Raw genomic sequence first — 18,902 nt, forward strand, 5'->3', positions numbered from 1 at the left:
TGTTGATGCAACAACAAAAAAACCTTAACATATAACAACATAAACCCAGCATTTGAGAAGGATCTAAATTTTAATTTAGTGAAACCTAAGTAAGGCTAATCAAGTAAATAAGTGGAAAAACTCTGAATAGATGATAAACCCATAATCATTATTTGATCATGTATTTATTGAAGGTGCATAGCCAAAGGTTGTGTTGATTCAAGGAGAGAATTCGAAAATCTGTTCTAAGCGGCTGTAACACATCATTTGGCCTCCAAATGAGTGCAAATTTCTAGCTGATGAGTACCCTCTGATAAATAACCTGCTTAAGAGATTTAAGGCTAGAGGAAGTGTTATTGAACTGAACTCATGATAATTTCTGGGATACCGAGCAAGGCTGGGCCGCAGATTGATCTGTGATCTTACTGACAGCAGAGTAAAACTATTGTAGCCATGAGAAAGTATCACTTTGTACATTTTTATTAAACTTGTTGCTCTAAGCCAAGTTGCTGTACAGTTGCAGTTGTCTAAATTGTGGCCTTCTGTGTTAATTGTTGTAGCCGAAAAATTTTCATTCTTGGGCCTTCCCATCATGTGCCCCTCTCCCGATGTGCACTTTCCAGTGTGGACATTTACAGAACACCTCTGTATGATCTTCGAATTGACCAAAAGAGTAAGTGTGTGATAAAGCTTGGACTTAACTGAGGCTTGACTATTGACTGTGGTACTACAGTGATGAGGATTTTCTTCTTGTTGGGCACTTCCTTGCTGTAAGTGGCATACAAGTGCAAATCTGGTTTTAGTGCAGCAAAAACTAACTTCTGAAAGATCCTGATTGTTTCAGACATGGTCACATTATAACCGTAATGTCTCTCTTCCTTCTGGCAAGTAAAGAATTCTACATTTTTGCTTATCTTTTCCATTTTGAGTGTGTGCCTCAGGGTTTTATAACTAAAAAAGTGTTACATCAAATAATAGCTCATTAAACACCACCTCCATTTTCCTGTGAAGTATTCTTGCTGGAAAGAAAGGTTCCTTAGTTGGTTTGAATTTGATTTCTGATCGAGGAATAACAGAGAAACAAAATACTGCTTTTATTTGGATGCATTATTGCATGTGACTTTTTAACTTGTAGACTTAAATACTGTTAGTCCATGAAATACCAGTCTTTTGAACTAAGTGCAGTGAAGATAAATTTGATATTTTGAGGTATACCTAAGTGATACAGCATCTTTTTCAGAAGTGCTAATTAGCACAGATGTGTTGTTTCACTGTAACTGTGATTAAGCAAGCAAATTCAGGCTTTCTACATAGAGCCTGCAGAAATTTCCATAGGTAAGAAATGTTTTGCTTTCTGTAGAATTCCTTTATGGAGCTGAGAAGGGGGCACAGTGGAGAATTCATCCAGTGGAGAATTTTCAAAATGTAGAGATGACTCTGCATGTTCTCAAGTACACTTGAGAGTAGAAAAGATAACTGACAAATGTTGATTACTTAATCAGTTGTGGCTGTCTCTAGATTTCATGATTCAGTCAATAATAAATTCTATTAAATAGTAACGCATCCAGCAATGGCTCAGCTGATGAATTTTTATTAAAAAAAAAAGGTCAGTTTATGAAGATAAAAATTCATTGACTGGGCAAATGGTTGTATATTTTAAAATGTATTTTATTTGTGTAATTAAATTTTGTATCATAACTGAAAATCTTATTCAATATACTGATAAGGTCACTGATTTAATACACTTATTTTGTAAACAGAATAAATTATGGTTATATTTTAATGACTTCAACATAATTTTAATCCTGAATTTATTTAGAAACAAATGATTTATGATGATAGCTCTTGGAGTCCTTGGCAAGTAATTTTTTATAATGGTTATGTTCTGATAAAGGTAGACTGTAGCTTGCTTTTTGCACCTGTAGTGGTTTTCAAAAATAAGCAAAAAAAAAAAAAAGTAGTAAAAACTGATCTTTCATTCATTTCAGTTTATGGAGAATTGTGGAAGACTGGAATGTTTGAGCGTATGTCCCTACAAACAGACGAAGATGAACACAGTATTGAAATGCATTTGCCTTATACTGCTAAAGCCATGGAAAGGTACTAGGGCTAATAACTTCTACAAGAATAATCATTATGTGCATAAATGTTTGAGCTACTGTGAAGTCCAGTAGGAAATAATAATACATTTTATGGCATAGAAGGCCTGATAGTTTATATAATGCTCATACTCCTCCATCCCCCAATAAAAATTTTGGTAAGGAGCGGGTCAGAGACTAGGATAAGCTGCTGTAATTGGAACTGTGAGCAGAGCAAACATCTGAATGATGAAGTTATAACACCTCTTATAACAGGTTGCCTTAATAGAGTTAATATTAGACATGTCTTCATGAACTTTTCTCAACAACTGATTTTTTTCCCCACTTTTGTAAGGCAGCTCTGAAAGAAGTTCAGATAGTTTTCTGTGGGATTTTAAGTTTCTTCGGAGCCTTAATACTAATTTTGAAATTAAGGGTGTGTTTATAGCTACTGTTTCAGACGTTAGCTTTAAATAAAAATTGTCATCTTTAAGGAAAAAATGTCAATCTGTGTTGGGGTTTCTTCCCTAACACATGCGCCATCCCCCCCCCTTTTTTTTCTTACTTCCATTGTGGTTTGAATTTTCCCTAGAGTATCGGTATATACTTGGGCACTATGTTGAGCATTTTCATATACGTTTTATATACTTTGGCGAATTACCCAACACACAGCATCTGTACAGGGAGAATTTATTTCTTACTTCATTCCTGATTTCACTGTGTCTTTTCTTTTTGTTTGCCTGGTGTTTTCACTTTGCAGCAGGGAGAAATACTGATTTTGGGGGTGTGTGTTTTCTGAAGTTGAAGTACTTTGTGGTTCTAAAACCACATCCTACTATGACCTTACCAAATTACTATCGTCAAATAAACATTTTTAACTTTTAAACATTCTGCTGTTTCAATTAGCAAGCCCTAAAAAGATCTTCAGATGTTACTTGAATTACAACCTTTTTTCTCTTGCTTATAAGCCATAAGGATGAGTTTACTATTATTCCTGTGTTGGTCGGAGCACTGAGTGAGTCAAAAGAGCAGGAATTTGGAAAACTCTTCAGTAAATACCTAGCTGATCCTAGTAACCTCTTTGTGGTATCTTCTGACTTTTGCCATTGGGGTAAGTTTCATGTCTCATTATATATTGAATATTTTGTAGCTATTTCAAAATAATGTGTTTTATTAAACATTGAACATTTAAACTTCTGGTAAATGTATTTTTGCAACTTAAATGCCTTTGTAAAGTTAAAAAAGACTTTAAAATCTGGAATAATAGGTGAAAAATATTGATGTGGTAATGTGTTTTCAGTATAGTGGAGGAAATAAATGGTGAAGGTGTGTGGGTTTATATACATCTCTTTACTGTTGCAATGAAATAATTGTCTGAAGTTGCTTGCTCTTTTTACTCTTCTTTTAAGCACCTCAAAACAACTTTCAAAACAAATTAGCTAAAAATTCACAGGGCTTGGCCACATTCCTCTGCTAGAAATAAGTTTTGTATATTTTACTGCTGGGTAAGATAGCAGATGGATTATTTATGCCAATTCACCCCAGTTCATCTTGGTGGCAGAGCTATAAAGACTCCAGAAGCCTTGACTTCTGTCCTGCTTCATAATTTTATTTTTCTTTTAAATGTGATAGTAGCTGGAAAAGGGACTGCTTCAGAAAGATACGTTACACAACAGACCTTCTTCCTTTTTTTCCATTGTCATCTTTGGTCAACTTAATTAAGTGCAAGTTTTACTTGTCTTTGAATTGTGGAGTAGGTGGAAGTATATATAAGAATGACCTGGTCCTGTTGTGGCTAATGATCCATCTAGAACTGCTCATTGAATAATCATGAATTTTTTCTTTTAACCTTCATTTACTGTGGGTATTGTTGTGCAAGCAGAAGTAGCCTGACTCCATGGTTGACTTTGTCAAGAGGGATAGCAAAATGAAATGTTGCTTTATTTCTTAACTGGTAGAATTGGATTCCAAGGCAATAACAGGCAATTAGTGAGTGATACTTCAGTGTCAGTTCTACATAGTAGATTTCTCTTTAGGAATATAGCCACCCATCGTGTATTTTTTTTACTTTGCTTCTGGGCTGCTACTTCATGATTGCCCTAGAATTTCCTCAATGGAGCTAAAAAGTATAAAATTAATGAAGATTACTACTTTGCAAGTATTATACTTTCAAATATTTAGTAAGTATTAGGGAGTGTTTTAGCTACAATTTTTCCCTTTTTTATTTTATACGTGATTTTTGTTTCAAGGTCAGAGGTTCCGTTACAGTTACTATGATGAATCCCAAGGAGAAATTTATAGATCCATTGAGCACCTAGATAAAATGGTAAGTTTTCAGATTTGGTGGAACTAACTAACAAATTTCTCCTGTACATTCCATTTCTTTGAACACTTCAGAAATTTCTCTAACAAGATATTATAGATCAGCTATTTTATTGAATGTATAATTTTCCTTTGTTTACCACAATAAGAATTTAGCTGTTGGTTTTAGCTAGCATCCTCCCTTCTACTGACTGCGCACAATTATATTGCGGGTATAAACTAGTAAGCATAATTAATGAGAAGAAATGCATGTTCACCTACCTAAAAAGCTCTAATGCAACGTAATTTCTGTCCACGTACCCTCTTGTGTATTTGGAAAGCAGTAAAAATTATGCATGGAGAATTGTGGTAGTTCCAGCTTGCTAGCTGTGATACCTGCATATAGAAACAGCATTGTGATTATGCAAAGGGTTTCAGCAACATCCATTTGGAGGAAGAAAGGCTGTAGGGCATTGCACTGGTCAGGAAAATGAAAGCCACTGTTTCCTTGGCAGTAGCCTTCCCCATGCCCCTTGCTGTGTAGTAGATGGTGGGGAAAAAGCAGTAGACCATACTTCATTTTGGGTTTGGCCAAAGGCTGAAAGGATGCTACATACAGAAAGGTCCTATGCCAATTATGTTGCATTTTCTTTGCAGTCACAGGAGCCAAGGATTTCTTTTTAAATTAAAAAGAACCCCAATAACTTAATGGTCAAGACTATACTTAAGGCACAGAATAGCAGTAATTTTTCTGGAAATATGTAACCTGAAAATTTGTTTTACAGCTGTTTGCATCATTTGTGTAAATTCTGTAGAATCTGTTAGAAGAGAGAACTGTTCTTATTCATGGCATGTTAATTTTTTCCTTGTCTTGAAGGAATAAATCCTATCTGTTGGAGAGATCTCTAGACTTTTTTGCTTTGGGTATCCATATTAACCTCTTTGTTTTTCTTCTATTCATCACAGGAATAGTATGAGTGAATAATTTGCCTTCGTTCTGTTTATCCCACCTTTAATAATGCTTTTAGTCAGTTGAGAGGCTTCTCTGTCAAGACAAGTGTTTTTCTACAGAATCAGCAGCTTTGAGTATTTTTGCAGGAGAGCAGATTATGGTGCATTAGCAAACATTAGTTTCCCCTTGTTAACTTCTGTGGTGAAAGCTTGAAGAAAGACTGGACTTTGGCATTTAATTACTTTTAGGGAATGTGTTGCTGCACCAACTCTTTCTTTTGGTAGTTATTCAGCCAAGTGGAGGTGACATTTTTTGTAACATGGAAAATCATATCTACTGTTCAATAACTATAAAAATACTGTTTTGATCTTCAGTTTAACTGGAAAACTAAACATGCTGTATAGCAGTGTACTGTGGTTATTTTTTGCTTGTTTATATCATGCCATATCTAAACACATGACTCCATGTTGCAGCGGGGATTACTGCAACAAGCATATTTCAAACCAGGAGTCTCGTGGAAAGCGAAGTATATATGGACAGATTCTTGGTAGATGTTTCAGAGGTGTTTATTTCTCCAGCCGCATGGCCGGGGCTCAGCTCAGGAACCCCGGAGTCACAGGACGCAAGGGTCCTTGGCCACACCGGGGAACACAAACCAACCAATGGGAAATGAGACTGACCAGGGGCAGGGAAACCCCGTGTCTGTCCCCTCAGGGCCCCTCTCCCAGGGCTCCATGGCAGGGGAGGGACCCCAACATCTCACCTGTTTTATTTTAATAAAAGGAGAATGAAAACAACTGGATAAACATAACAAGAACAGTTTCAAGACAAAACAAGCCACCCTCCTGAGTCTTTAAATGTCCAATCAGATTCCGTGGAACATCTTAGGGGTGACAGAAGGGAGACAGAACTCTCCGGGCATGCTTTGTGGGGAAACTGAGGCAGGAGAGGGTTTAACTTCTTCCCTTCCCCTTTTCATCCCCCCCTCGGCATCAGAGAGGAATTGTAGGGAAATGGAATTGTATAGGGAAGCCATGGGGTGAAAAACGGATTAGGAATAAACTGGGGATAGGGTAAACTTAGGAAGGGGTTCATATTGGGTATAGGGTAGAAAGGGGAAGTAGGCTGTGGATAGGGAAATTGCTGGGATGGATATTGTTTATAATTTTGTGCATAACAGTTGCCTTTGACTGGAATACCTCCAGGCCCAGTAACATTTGCTGCTTGTAAACCCTTCTTTCCTTGCACTATATCAAACTGTACAACTTCCCCATCTCCTACACTTTGCAGGTAATTTTTAGGGTTATTCCTTTTAATGGCAGTTCTATGGATGAATAGATCTTCACCTGTATCATCTCGTGTTATAAATCCATAGTTGTTTTTTACATTGTACCATTTCACAGTTCCTGTGACTTTCGTGGCTACAACTGCTCCTATCCCGTGCTTGCGTGTTCGTCGTGGCTGCTGGTCCCGCGTGGCCGCCGCCTCACCGACTCTGACGTCTCGGCCGGGCCCCTGCGTTGCAGCTGCTCCTTGCCCTCCAAGCGGCGCTGCTCCGGCGCGTGTCTGGGCCCTGCACGGCCCCGCGTTGCCATCGCTGCTGGCTCCGCACCCTGTGAGCGGTTCCGCTCCGCAAACTCCACGCTGCTTTGAGAGCGGCCCCGTTCCGGCTCGGCGCTGCGCGGCTTCTCGTGTCGCTGTGGAAACCGCCGCTTCTCCCTCCGCAGGGCTCTCCGAGCCGTGTGCTCAGAGCGGCCTGCCACGCCGATGCCCGGTTCCTGGTTGCTCGTGACCCATGGCACCCGCGGTGCCTGCGGCATCGCTCCCTCACTCGCGGCCGCGTGGCCGGGGACCCCGAGACAGGGATGGGGTCCGCGATAAGGCACGCGCTCCCGAGGGGGCCGGGTGCATCCAGCGCAGGTACCTCCGCCGGCGTGTGCCACAGGGATGGCGGCCGTGCGGCCTCGGCCGCGGGACTATGGCCATCCTTTGCTTTAATAGGACCATATAAATGCTCTTGAATAGCTCCACTGACTACCATGGATCCACGCAAGGGTTCAATCACTAATACATGTTCTGTTTGATCTTTCATCTCCCACAAGATCTCGTCCCAAAAACACCCCTGACAAGATTCAGGAGGTTCAATATCAAAAAGTAAGTCTCGAGAAATATAGGAGAAATTTTTGAAAAGCCAGTTAAAAAAAAGTTCTAGGTCTCCCGGTTCCATTACTTTTTGTTTTGTTGTTCAAGGATTCCTTTAACTTCTAGGTACATTTCTTTCTGTGGCTCAGAGAGCCCCATTTCCCACGATTCTTCCATAGTCCAGAGAGAATATCCAAACCAAGATGAGAAGAGAGAGGTCTAGAGTGGTTATTTTACTCACGAATCTTCCTCAGGGATCAGTGTCCTGCCCGCATTCCTCCACCAGTTTGTTGCAGCGGGGATTACTGCAACAAGCGTATTTCAAACCAGGAGTCCCGTGGAAACGAAGTATATATGGACAGATTCGTGGTAGATGTTTCAGAGATGTTTATTTCTCCCGCCGCATGGCCGGGGCTGTGCTCAGGAACCCCAGAGTCACAGGACCCGAGGGTCCTTGGTGTTATCAGGGAACCCAAACCAACCAACGGGGAATGAAGCTGACCAGGGGCAGGGAAACCCCATGTCTCCCCCCCAGGGCTCCTCTCCCAGGACTCCATGGCAGGGGGAGGGACCCCAACAACTCCAGACACTGTATGGAGGAGGTTTTGCTTTGGGTGATTTTTTTTTTTTTGGGTGAAACAAGATGTCTTGTTAGCAATATCACAAAGATCTCTCTGTCACATTTTTCCAGTTTTTGGAAGTTTGTTCAATTTTACGTCCCACTTGGGTAGTTCTTGTTTCCTTAGATAATTATTGAATTTTTTCATATGATTTGATGTGCTAAACAAACTTGTACTGTTGTAACCAGTAGGCCTCTACACAGACAAAATAGCATTCAGATAGAGACAAAACTGTACTAAAACTGGCTTAATTTTATTGAACCTAACAAGGAAAGCAGTCAGCTGAGCACATTGTGAGCAGGAAGGTATTCTGGGGTAAGATAAAATCAGATTTCCTTAGAAATGCCTTTGGGGGGGATGATGGCCTCTTCCTTAATTGGACTGGACTTTACATATAGATGCATGATGATTTTCTCACCTAGTGAATAAAAACTGCTGAACACTTTGGGCATTGAAGTTTTACTTGCTGTGGTTCTAAGTTAGAGCCATTAGACTCCAGCATAAAACAAATAGAGTAGTAAATATTGCTGGGCAGGCATCAGTTTCTCCATGGTAGTTGTTGATCTGACCACTGTCACCACAGTGCACTTTGTGATGTAATGGCAAAAGGAGGAAATAGGCTCATGGTAAGAAGGGGTATCTTAGGGGAGAATCCTCAAATGAAGAGTTATAACTGAGCAGCTGATGTGCAATAGTTTGTGTATCATGACCTGAAACACACTATCTTTTTAAGTAAAAGTGGGGGAAGTATTTTCTAAGACATTGTTGAAGTGTAATTATTTTTGATTGACTAGCCTGAAAATGCAGGCTGTCCACTTCAATCTTCATTGCCAGATTGCTCATTTTATATGAGCATATATTTGGTATGGGATACTTTCCGCCTCACTTGAGTCAGTGGGAGGATTGTGTTACCCTGAATGCTGATGAGGAAAAATGCAGGCACTGAGGAGTGCTGTGCAGGAACAGCCAGTAGTTGTTGTCCAGGAAAAATGCTCAGCATTGATGGCTTCTCGGGTTCTTCTAATGACCTGCTGAATTCTGGTGGCTTTTGCAGTGCTGCTGCACTGTTGCAGGACCTTCCGCAGTGCTCCAGCCTGGGAAAGCTTCTTAGGCTGGGCATAATGTAAGACCATGGCTCTCTGCCTGGGTACCCAGGTCCCTGTTCTCTTCTCTGTGCCCAGACAGTAATTTTCCTGGTGGTTACTTGTCATCTAGTCTGAGTGACTCACACATGCAAAGATAGTTGGGCTGGATAGTAATAAGACCAAATTTGTTTCCACTTCTATTAGAGTGCTATTAGTTTAGATCTTTAAGTGTGAAGAAATAGCTGGAATAACTGATAAAAAACTTTAACTTGACCAGCCAAAGCATTCTTGGCATATAGTATAATATGAGCCTATAGGTTGTTGGAGGGGATGTTTGTTTGTTTGGGGTATATGTGTATAGGGTTATTATTTTATAAAGTTTTTTTGCAGGCTTGTACATGATTCTATTAAGGGATGGTATTTAAAAATGTAAGGTTTTTAATCATACTGAGTGCACTGTGCTAGGATACTGTAGATGCCATTAGCAGTATCTGGCTAACTGGGATGCAATTTTTATGTGATGCCATAATAACCATGTGATAAACCATGGAACTGCGGTTACACTTTTATCATGTGGGTTTTGTTACATGTTTTAACTCTGTTCTAAGCCATGCCTGGCTGAGTTGTTTTGAATACTGAAAATTATTAGCTTCATACTTCTGCTTTTTAGAAAAATAAAACACAACCTGGCAAGAATGTTTCCTTTGTTCCTCAACACTGTTTTAGACTGAGAAACAAACTTGGTAGTCTTTGCTCCTCTGCCACAATGATTTCTGAATCCAAAAGATTGAGAAGTTCAGTATAACGTAATGCTTATAGGATATCTGTTCATACCAATTCCGTATGGATTTTCTCCAGTCTGTGATGTATGGAACTCTGTTAGTGTTTTCTGGGATGAACTGCATAGCTGTAAGTGTTTTGCAGTGCTGAACTGTGCATTGAAATAAGCTTACTAGGCATTCTCATAAATCCATGTCCATTCATTTGAGACAAATGCTCAAATGCCTCTGCCCAGTATGTTCCAGTGACTTAAAACTGTAAAACGAGTCTCTCAGTTGAGCAGCCATTTTCATTTTTTAAAAGGTCATGAAAGGGTTCTACAAACAGATAAAATGTGTTCTCGTGAACTGTTCAGTATCTGAGTATCTTTATGTATCTTCAGTTTCACTTGAGTATGTAGTCAAATTTAGTTCTGCTTTCTTTAGCTGTGTATTGACATGTACAATCTACAAGTAAATGGATGGTTCAAAGATACGCTTTGGAAACTTTGGAAATGGTTTCTATGTAATCACTGCTAGTTAGAGAATAGCTACGATTTTTTTTTTTTTTTTTTTTTGGCACTCATTTAGGCTCTGTAGATCTGGAGTGATTAACAGCTGTAATTACTGGCCAGGGGTCCAAACACCCTCTCCATGACTCCAAAAGAGCTGAGCTCTTATCAGCAATTAGCTAGCTTAGCTTGGTTTTGTTTTTCCATAAAATGTATTTCTTTATGAATTCATCTTATGTCTGTTTCTATTTAAAAGTACACAAGGGTAGTGATTATCATTGCTGTTTTATAATCCTCCCAGCTCTCCTGGGAATCTTCTGCTCCTCCATTGTAAGCTGTGATCCAGTCTGAATAATTAGCTGATATCTGCCAGATCAGCCAACACCCTTGCAGAGTGTTCTGGAGATTTCACTCTTGAGACTTCAGACTGACTGCTTCCTGCATTGTGGCTTTTCCTTTTATCACCCAAAAGCAGGGGAAAGAGCTGAGACAAATGCAGAAATCTTAGAAGAAATTATCTTCTTTCCTGGTATCAACCTCCAGTTGTTTCCATGCGAAGTTTTTTTTCTCGTCTCTAAGGAAGAACTTACTGTTTCACCAATAGAAGCAGCATAACTATGTATTTTATTGAGTTAGTGAGTGTCTGGAGCTCATTTCCCTGGTGAAAAGAATTAATAATTTTCATAGGAAGGAAAAAAAGAGAATGGAGTCTAATACAGGCGAAAGAGCAAAGCCATGATGAAACTAAGACAATAATTGATTTAGACTTGTTTTTAAACTACTTTCATGCTGTTTGATCTGCTCTATGGGATGGGGTAAGAGTAGGCTATATCTGGAGTTGTAGGAATTTTTTTGCCTTTAAGAATGCAAACGTTTGTATACGTGGAAGGTTTTGTTTTCCACACATGTACTGTATTCTTGGCATGACTCCATGGGCCCATGGGTCCTGCTCTGACTGGAGGAAAGGATGCATACATGTGACTGTCTCATGTAAAGTGGAAGCACCATTTCTTGGTTCTTACATTTTTGTTGTGCACCAACTTTATAGTGCTTTAGACATTTTCTGGGTCTGCTTTTTATGCTCAGAGCAAATGACCGGCCCATGCCCAGATCAACTGCCTTGCATGCCTGATGTATCCAGGATACATCATGCTTGTTACACATGTGAATTGCATATGTGTAGTGATGATTTTATCTAGGCTTTTTGGACATCCAGAAGTCCCAGAAAAGTGCTTGGCCCTGAACTCTGTTACCACAGAGAGCAGGTGGAGGCACAACTTCTTCCTGCTTTGCCCTTTTAGTAAATTTGTGTGGTTATAGCTGTACCAAATCTTACAGAAGTAGGGCACTCTTGGATGGTGGGGATCAACTAGTCTGCTGGAGGAGCTTTTTTAACATGAGCTTCACTGGTGTTTGCAAAGATAACTTCACAGATCTGTAGGTTATTGACAGCTTTGGAAGAGCTCCTGCACTTTTAGTTTGGCAAGGAATGGAAACAAGATGACTACAAGGTAGAGCTCACATGCTGAGATTCCCTTGATACCCTTGGTACAAAGTAGAGGGTTTTTCCTCCTGCTCTGTGGTAACATATAGGTGATGTATAAACACCTGCTTGTGAATATGTAATGTAATTATTGCTATTGATTATTTTTCAGGGTATGAGCATTATAGAGCAGCTAGATCCTGTATCTTTTAGTAATTACTTGAAGAAATACCATAATACAATATGTGGAAGACACCCGATTGGAGTGCTATTAAATGTAAGTTTTGATTTGTTGAAGAATGTAACTTTTAGAAAAATATTTGCATTTATTAAAACACAATATTGCTGCAGTATTGCTTGGTTCTGAAATATTAAGCCTTGAATGAACACTTATTTCTAAGTGTTCTCAATTTGGTCTCTGATTTTTGTGTCTTGCATATAGACAAATGTAAGCTCTTAAAAGGGCTGAGGGTTTTCAGTTCCCTAAGGGAGATGAGGGACCACATTCCGTTTGAATTTCAGTGAAATGCAATCATTCACTTTCTCTTGGCCCTAAATAAACAAACAAATCTATCTCCCTGAAGAAGTATGTAGTTACTCTTTTGAATCAGTACTTACGAACATGTATATATTTTCTCTATGTTGCTATTAGCTAGCTATTCTGAGTGCTTTGTGATGTCTGGCAGTGTTTTTGAGTTTTGTAAATATGAGAAAGGGCCTCTGTAAGTATTAGAGCAGTCCACCATTAACTCATAAATTAACAGCAATTAGAATTCAGATTACTTTCTGGTTAATATATTCTGCTTTGGTGATGCAGTGCGGACATAAACCTGGCTTAACTTAGTTGTCTAAATTTGGTCACAGCTGCTTTACAGCACTGCTGGAGTGCTGCAGATTTGTCATATTGCTTGAGTGAATCTCACTGTATTTTTATTGTAATTCAAATCTGAAACAGGAGGCATGTTAACTTTTTTAAAAGGGAAAACTAAATTCGCTGGGAATGTAGTCTGAATGGAGAACATACAGAGAAACCTTTTAAAGTGGAGTCTCTAAAAGTTTGTATGAGCAATATCAATACTGGAGACGCATGTAGCAAAGGTCAGTACTATGACAACTCTGCAAGTCTACCCAGCTCTTACTGTCAGATAGTTAGTTTTGCAGTGAATCACAGCTAAATTTTGTTCATTTGTTTTTGCCAGTTGTCACACTTTAATAAACTATCCTTGTACCTTCCTTTTCCTTAATGGAAGAAATAGAATATGAAAAGTGTTAATAGTGTAGGGTTTTTTCCTGCTGTATCTGTGTTTCTGTATAAATTCCCCATGGAACTGGAAGCATTGTTTCTAAAAGATTGTCATGAAAGGCTTAGTGTTGCTTTAGAGAAGTGCATGGATAGTGCATCAGTGAATGAAACAGCACAGGAGTGGCCTGGGTCCACTCAAAACTGGGAGGTGCTTATATAATGAGCTTGTGAGAGATGGTGCAAGGACCTTTCAGAACTAGGAAATGCAATTTCACTGATACCTTATTTTGAACAGCTCTTTTTCTCTCTTCAGGCTATCAACGAGCTCCAGAAGAATGGAATGAATATGAGCTTTTCATTTTTGAATTACGCTCAGTCAAGCCAGTGTCGAAACTGGCAAGACAGCTCAGTGAGTTATGCAGCTGGAGCACTTATGGTCCACTGAACTGCTGAATGCTCAGGGATGGCACCTGCACACACTCTGTATACGGGGTCCCAGCCTAGCCCTTACAAAGATACAGTCCCTGGTCTTTGGGTATACTGAAACCTCAAACTAATAGAACTCTGTTCTTTTCTAGTAGGTGTAGTCCTTCCTTAGTTTCAACTCATTTAAAAATGCTTTCTTGTTTGGGACAATGGAAGGAAGGCTGGTATCAGAATTTTTGTGAGATTTTTTTTTTTCTTTGGAAAAGATAATGGCTATGAAGGCATGGTGGTAGACTGTCCTTAAAAATACAACATGTAAAGCATTTACCATATCCTAAATTTGCACTCTTTGCAGACCTGTGCACATATACTCAGCTTTCAGAATAGTTTTGCAAGTTGTAAACGGAAAAAGGGGGGAAAAAGGGGGTGGAAGCTTTTTAATAAAAGAAAAAAAAAGGAAAACAACGCATTTATAAATGATTCTGTATTAGAATATAATAAAACTCCAGTATAGTCAGTTACTACCCGTGATGTACAACAGATATCTTCTATTTTAGTTGCTAATAAAGGGCTACACAAACCAAAATAGTCTGATTTAAACTTATTGCTTTGTGTTCTGTATGTGGCTGCTTGTCATTAACATCCTTTATCCTCAGTTCTTATGCTTGATAATTCAGCCATTCTGTAAAATACTTTAGAATGTATTTTGTATTCAACATTTGTTGACTATTTCGTTTACAGATTTTTTTATCTTAAACCTGCACTATGAGTTCAGCTGTGCAAAAGAATTCGAAAAACTTTTTGTATAATCTTTTTTGTTTCACAGTTAATCTATGAAGTAGTATCTTTTAGTATGTGATACAAATTTGTATCAGCAATACACTTTGAATGATTTTTAAGCTCAGTTTGATTATTCAAGAGAAATAGATGAAGTATTTTTGTTTCAAATGACTAAAATTTGAAAACAAGCAGTAGCTTGACAATGATAATTCTTAGAGTATCTGGCATTCATAGGCCACAGAAGCCATACAATCTCAAGCAATTATTCCTCAAAGATTATTTGGGAGGGGAAGGTAAGGCTTCTCTCTTTTTTCATTTTTATTTTTTTATTCTTTGACCGTGGGTAGAATTGTCATGTTTTTTAAACATCCCATGTTAAGAGTTCTTGAACTTTCTTCCAGCCAAAATAATGATGTAATTATTTCAGTTGTCATTCCTGAAGACTTCCTTTTGTTCTAATAAATGCAAAGTAGGATGCAGTATTGGCTCATTATCTAAATGGAGATCTTATTCCTTGATACTTCACCTGCTTTCAGGAAACCTCCTGGTACATTCAGCTTTTCTAAGTGGCAGAGGGGAATTTGAGAATTCAATTTAGATTATCTCTGAAAGTTGTGGGAATTGCTGCATGCAAAGTCTTAGCTGAAAGCATACCAGACATCTTGTTTATTCCTATTAAAATACCCTCTGCTTGCATCACTTCTATTTTCCTTATCACAGTTGGCCACCATTTAAATAATAGCAGGTGAATGCTCCATTTATAAAATGAACTACTTTGCAGATGTTCAGAATCCATCCCAAATGCCAAACTCCTGTGCATGCCTGTTCTTTTAGTTGCCTTACTGCTCTGCCTTGTTCTTGGAATGTCTCAGCAGCAGACAGGGAAAACAACTTTCAGATTACTGTTGACAGACTAGCAAGAAGGCTGTGCAGGTAAAACTGAATTGGTAGCCAGTCTTTGTAAATACATGTCTGACTGTGCCTTATTAACAAAGTAGTTTGATCGTGAAGTTTTTTACAAAAATCTTTGGTGAATACAAGTTTAATTAGGACTTGGGTTTCTTTCAGTCTTATGCCAAATGTTTAACATCATTATTGAAACATGCAGTTAATTGGAACAGTTAAGTATCTACTTTATCCCTAAGGTAAACATAGTAATTAGCTCCTGAATACAAATGCCTAAGTTGCATCTTAGCTCTGTAAGCTAGCTTTAATGAAAAAAAGCCCATAACTGGAAGAGCTTCGAGGAAATTGGTCAGCCATTTTGCTCAGCATAATGTTATTAAATATCTTACATTGAAAGCACTTCACATGTAAACTGTATAATGTATTTCAAAATAAAGTTTCTAATTAAAATGGGAGTTTCTGTGCCTACTAGTAATAACCAGCAATGACAGTTCAGAAACCCACTCAGAAATTTAAAGCTTTGTGAAACCTGTTCTAACTTTAAAAGCCCTTGTAAAAGCCACACACCCCCCCCCCCCCCTTTTCTTTTTTAGCAGAAAAGACCGGATTTCAAAGAACTCAGATTTTTTTTTTTTTTTTTTTTTTTTTTTTTTCCTTTGGTGGGCTTGGAAGGAGTTGACTTCAGTGCTCTGTTTTGTGGTGTGTTTGTTTAAGATGCATCAGGAGGAAAAGCAGAATCTCCTGAAAAATCTTCGCTCGAGGCTATTAATTCATTATTTTAGCTTTACCACACATTTTATTCTTGTTTAAATATACGTTTGATTATAGCATATTGGGACAAAGTGTCTGGTTTAGACAATACTGAATATTCAGTCCTGTTCACTTTTCTGGAGGCTTCTTCTATGCATAGAATGACTGAGCTTTGACTGCTCTTTTGGTACAGGAAATCCAGCCAGGGACATGATTCCCATTTTAAAGTTTTGGCATTTTAGAGAAATACTCAGTGTGTGAAAATGTTGATTAAAGTATTCCTCTGTTTTTCTGTTCTCATGTTGTTCACAAAGGAGCTTTATGTATTTTGTTTCCCTTAAATACTGCCTAAAAAGTTCTTTCCAAGTATTATCTACTGAGTTCTTAGTTCTTCAGTTTAAGGATTTTGACATTGAAATGGCACAATAGGTCTTTCACTGCTTTGTGTTTAGATCAGCAGAAGGAAGCAGAGGCAGAAAGAGCATCGCTCTGTGGGGCAGTGAATGCCTCTGGACATTGGGAGCCACCTTCTGCTTTGAAACCCTCGTGGCATGGAGCAAGTTGGGTGTAGCTGCTCCAGCTCTCAGCCTTTGTCAAGAGATAATGACAGTTTGGCTGTATTTGTTTATTTTAAAGATCACTACTTGAGTGGCTTTGATCCAGTGTTATTATTTAAGCTGGACTTCTACTTCAGTGCAGTTCTCCTTTCTCAGTGCCTTCAGAAATGTTGAGTTTGCCCTTGCTTTTTTAGACAGCTCTTGCTCTCACTGGTTCCCAGTCAGGGGCTTGTTGCTGTGTCTGAGGAGTCTTGCATATTGCTTTAGGCTTTACTTGGGAATTTTGGATTGATATGTCAAGTAGTGAAATGGGGGGAGAGGAAGGAGGGTGTCTGTTTGATGCCTGCACACAGTCTGACAACTTCAGCATGTTGTTTCTGTAGTTGTAGGGTTTTTCCATTTCCTGTTTGTAGTGTTCCCTTAATTCCCTCAGAAGAAAACATGCTCTTCTCTGCATCAAAAGAAGCTTGGCTCTGAAATGGTATCAGTCACCATGATTTGCAGTTGCTATTTCCTCAGGCTGAGTTGTGCTAACTAACATCTGATCCACTCGCAACAAATTGCCAGAACTATTGTGTTTCTGGAGAAATGTTTAAAGTCCCTTTGCCTTCCTACATCAGTGGCAAAACTTCCTTTAGTGTGATAAAATAATGAATTTTGGGGTCCAGTGTAGTGCACATCAAAGCTGTGAGATGTTTTGGGTTGGGACCCACTGCAGCCAGATGGCCTTTTCAATAGATGGTTGCAAAACATGACTTGGAATTAGTCTGTAGGGGTGAAATTACTTTATTCTCTCAGTAATGCACAATCTATTGTCTCCAAAGCTTTACTTTTTTTTATATTTTTTTTTTTCTTATTTGATTTTGCCTAATTCTGAAAACAGTTTGTCCCTACAGACAGCTACCTGATGTCATTTGGGGGTTATCTTATGCCAGGATTAGCTGAAAACTCAACGTTTGTTTCTTCATGTCTTTTCTGGTGCCTGTTTAGTATGTGCATTCCCTACTGCTGGGATCTGAGGCGTCTCTCCCATTGCTTATGCCCCAGGAATGAAAATGCCGTGGTACTGATATATCCGAATTAAGAAAGCAATTATGTCAGTTTGTTTGTTTTCTTGCAGGTTGCAGGAGGGTGTGTTGGTAAAGGCTTGGATCTTTTTGGAAAGGGCAGAGAAATGAGGAGAATAATCATAGATGGGAAAGAAAATGGTTGCTTTTCAAGTTTGATGTCAGCAACTGTTCTGCTCTCCTGTTTAGGAGCTGACATGCTGCCAAGTACTGCCCAGTGCAGCTGCCAGCCAGGTGCAGTGGTGGGCAGCCTGTTACTGCTACTTCAAAGAGAAGAAATACTGGAGGTATCTTGTCAAGAGGAGCTCAGTTTGTTGAAATTCAGGGGTGAGAATCCTATGCTGAAATCTTTAAGTTGTAAAGGGAAATAAAGGTGTCTTGGCCTTTCCGCAAAGGTGACAGATGGACCTCCATACCCCCCAGTTTTCTAAGGTGATGTGTTTGGTTCTTGGTGGAGTTAAGAGAAGATAATTTAAATAATTTTCTCAACCCTGTCATCTCAATTGATATAAAAATGTAGTCCCTATAAACACTTCTAGGTATCTTTTTCAAAGCTTGTGGAGCCCAAGTTACTAATTTCAAACAAAAATATATTCTAATTCTAGTAGTTGTGTTTAAATCTCTTTAAGAGAATTAGCCGGGGCCTCAAATTCCGCAGTGAGTGAAGCCAGTAATGAAACTTTAGACTTCAGTGATCTAATACCTGCTCTGTATATGGCAAAGACCTAAATGACAAAAAGAATAAAACATTGTGTTAGCATCAAACCAGAAACTATGAACCTAAACTTCACTGATTTCTTTTTTTCTCTAGTGAGTTTTAAAAAAGTGAGAAATTACTTTCCTGAGCCTGTTGACTGTAGCTTCACAAGACTGAAAAGAGCAGTGCTCTTGGATGATGTCCCTTTTTTGGTAAAAGATGTTTATTTTCTGCTGAACTCTTGCAGCAGGAAGTGAAGTGTTGGTATGTTAGTGCCTGGGCTGCATAGGCTTGTCTGAGCTGCTGATCTGTGTGGGCAGGTAGAGAAAACCATCCCCTGGGATTTGTCGGCTGAGACTTAAATTACTTTTCATTTATCTCCAGAATTGTTATAAAGATTTTGAAGAGTGAGCCTTTAAGCTCAGCTGTGATGAGTAAGTGTTGAACTCCTGCATACTTTTTACTGATAAAAATTTATTTTTCTTTATAATCCCAGTCCAAAGAGCTGGTGTTACAAATAATCTGTCAGTAAAATACCTGCTGTGAATGGGTGGTCTGGAAGTGCG

General features: G+C 38.9%; 1 protein-coding gene across 1 annotated transcript in view; it reads left to right on the plus strand.

The window, feature by feature from the left end:
* The window catches only part of MEMO1 (mediator of cell motility 1), a 29,867-nt gene extending 15,702 nt beyond the window's left edge, over positions 1–14,165 (plus strand). The window contains exons 4-9 of the mRNA XM_048297805.1: positions 540–652; positions 1,968–2,079; positions 3,026–3,168; positions 4,307–4,383; positions 12,083–12,187; positions 13,467–14,165. Of these exons, the coding sequence (XP_048153762.1) occupies positions 540–652; positions 1,968–2,079; positions 3,026–3,168; positions 4,307–4,383; positions 12,083–12,187; positions 13,467–13,598 (682 nt within the window). The 3' untranslated portion in view covers positions 13,599–14,165. The remainder of the gene's footprint in view (positions 1–539; positions 653–1,967; positions 2,080–3,025; positions 3,169–4,306; positions 4,384–12,082; positions 12,188–13,466) is intronic.
* Positions 14,166–18,902: the final 4,737 nt, after the last annotated feature.

Source organism: Corvus hawaiiensis, chromosome 3 (genome assembly GCF_020740725.1).
Source record: "Corvus hawaiiensis isolate bCorHaw1 chromosome 3, bCorHaw1.pri.cur, whole genome shotgun sequence".
In the NCBI taxonomy this organism is placed as follows: Eukaryota; Metazoa; Chordata; class Aves; order Passeriformes; family Corvidae; genus Corvus; species Corvus hawaiiensis.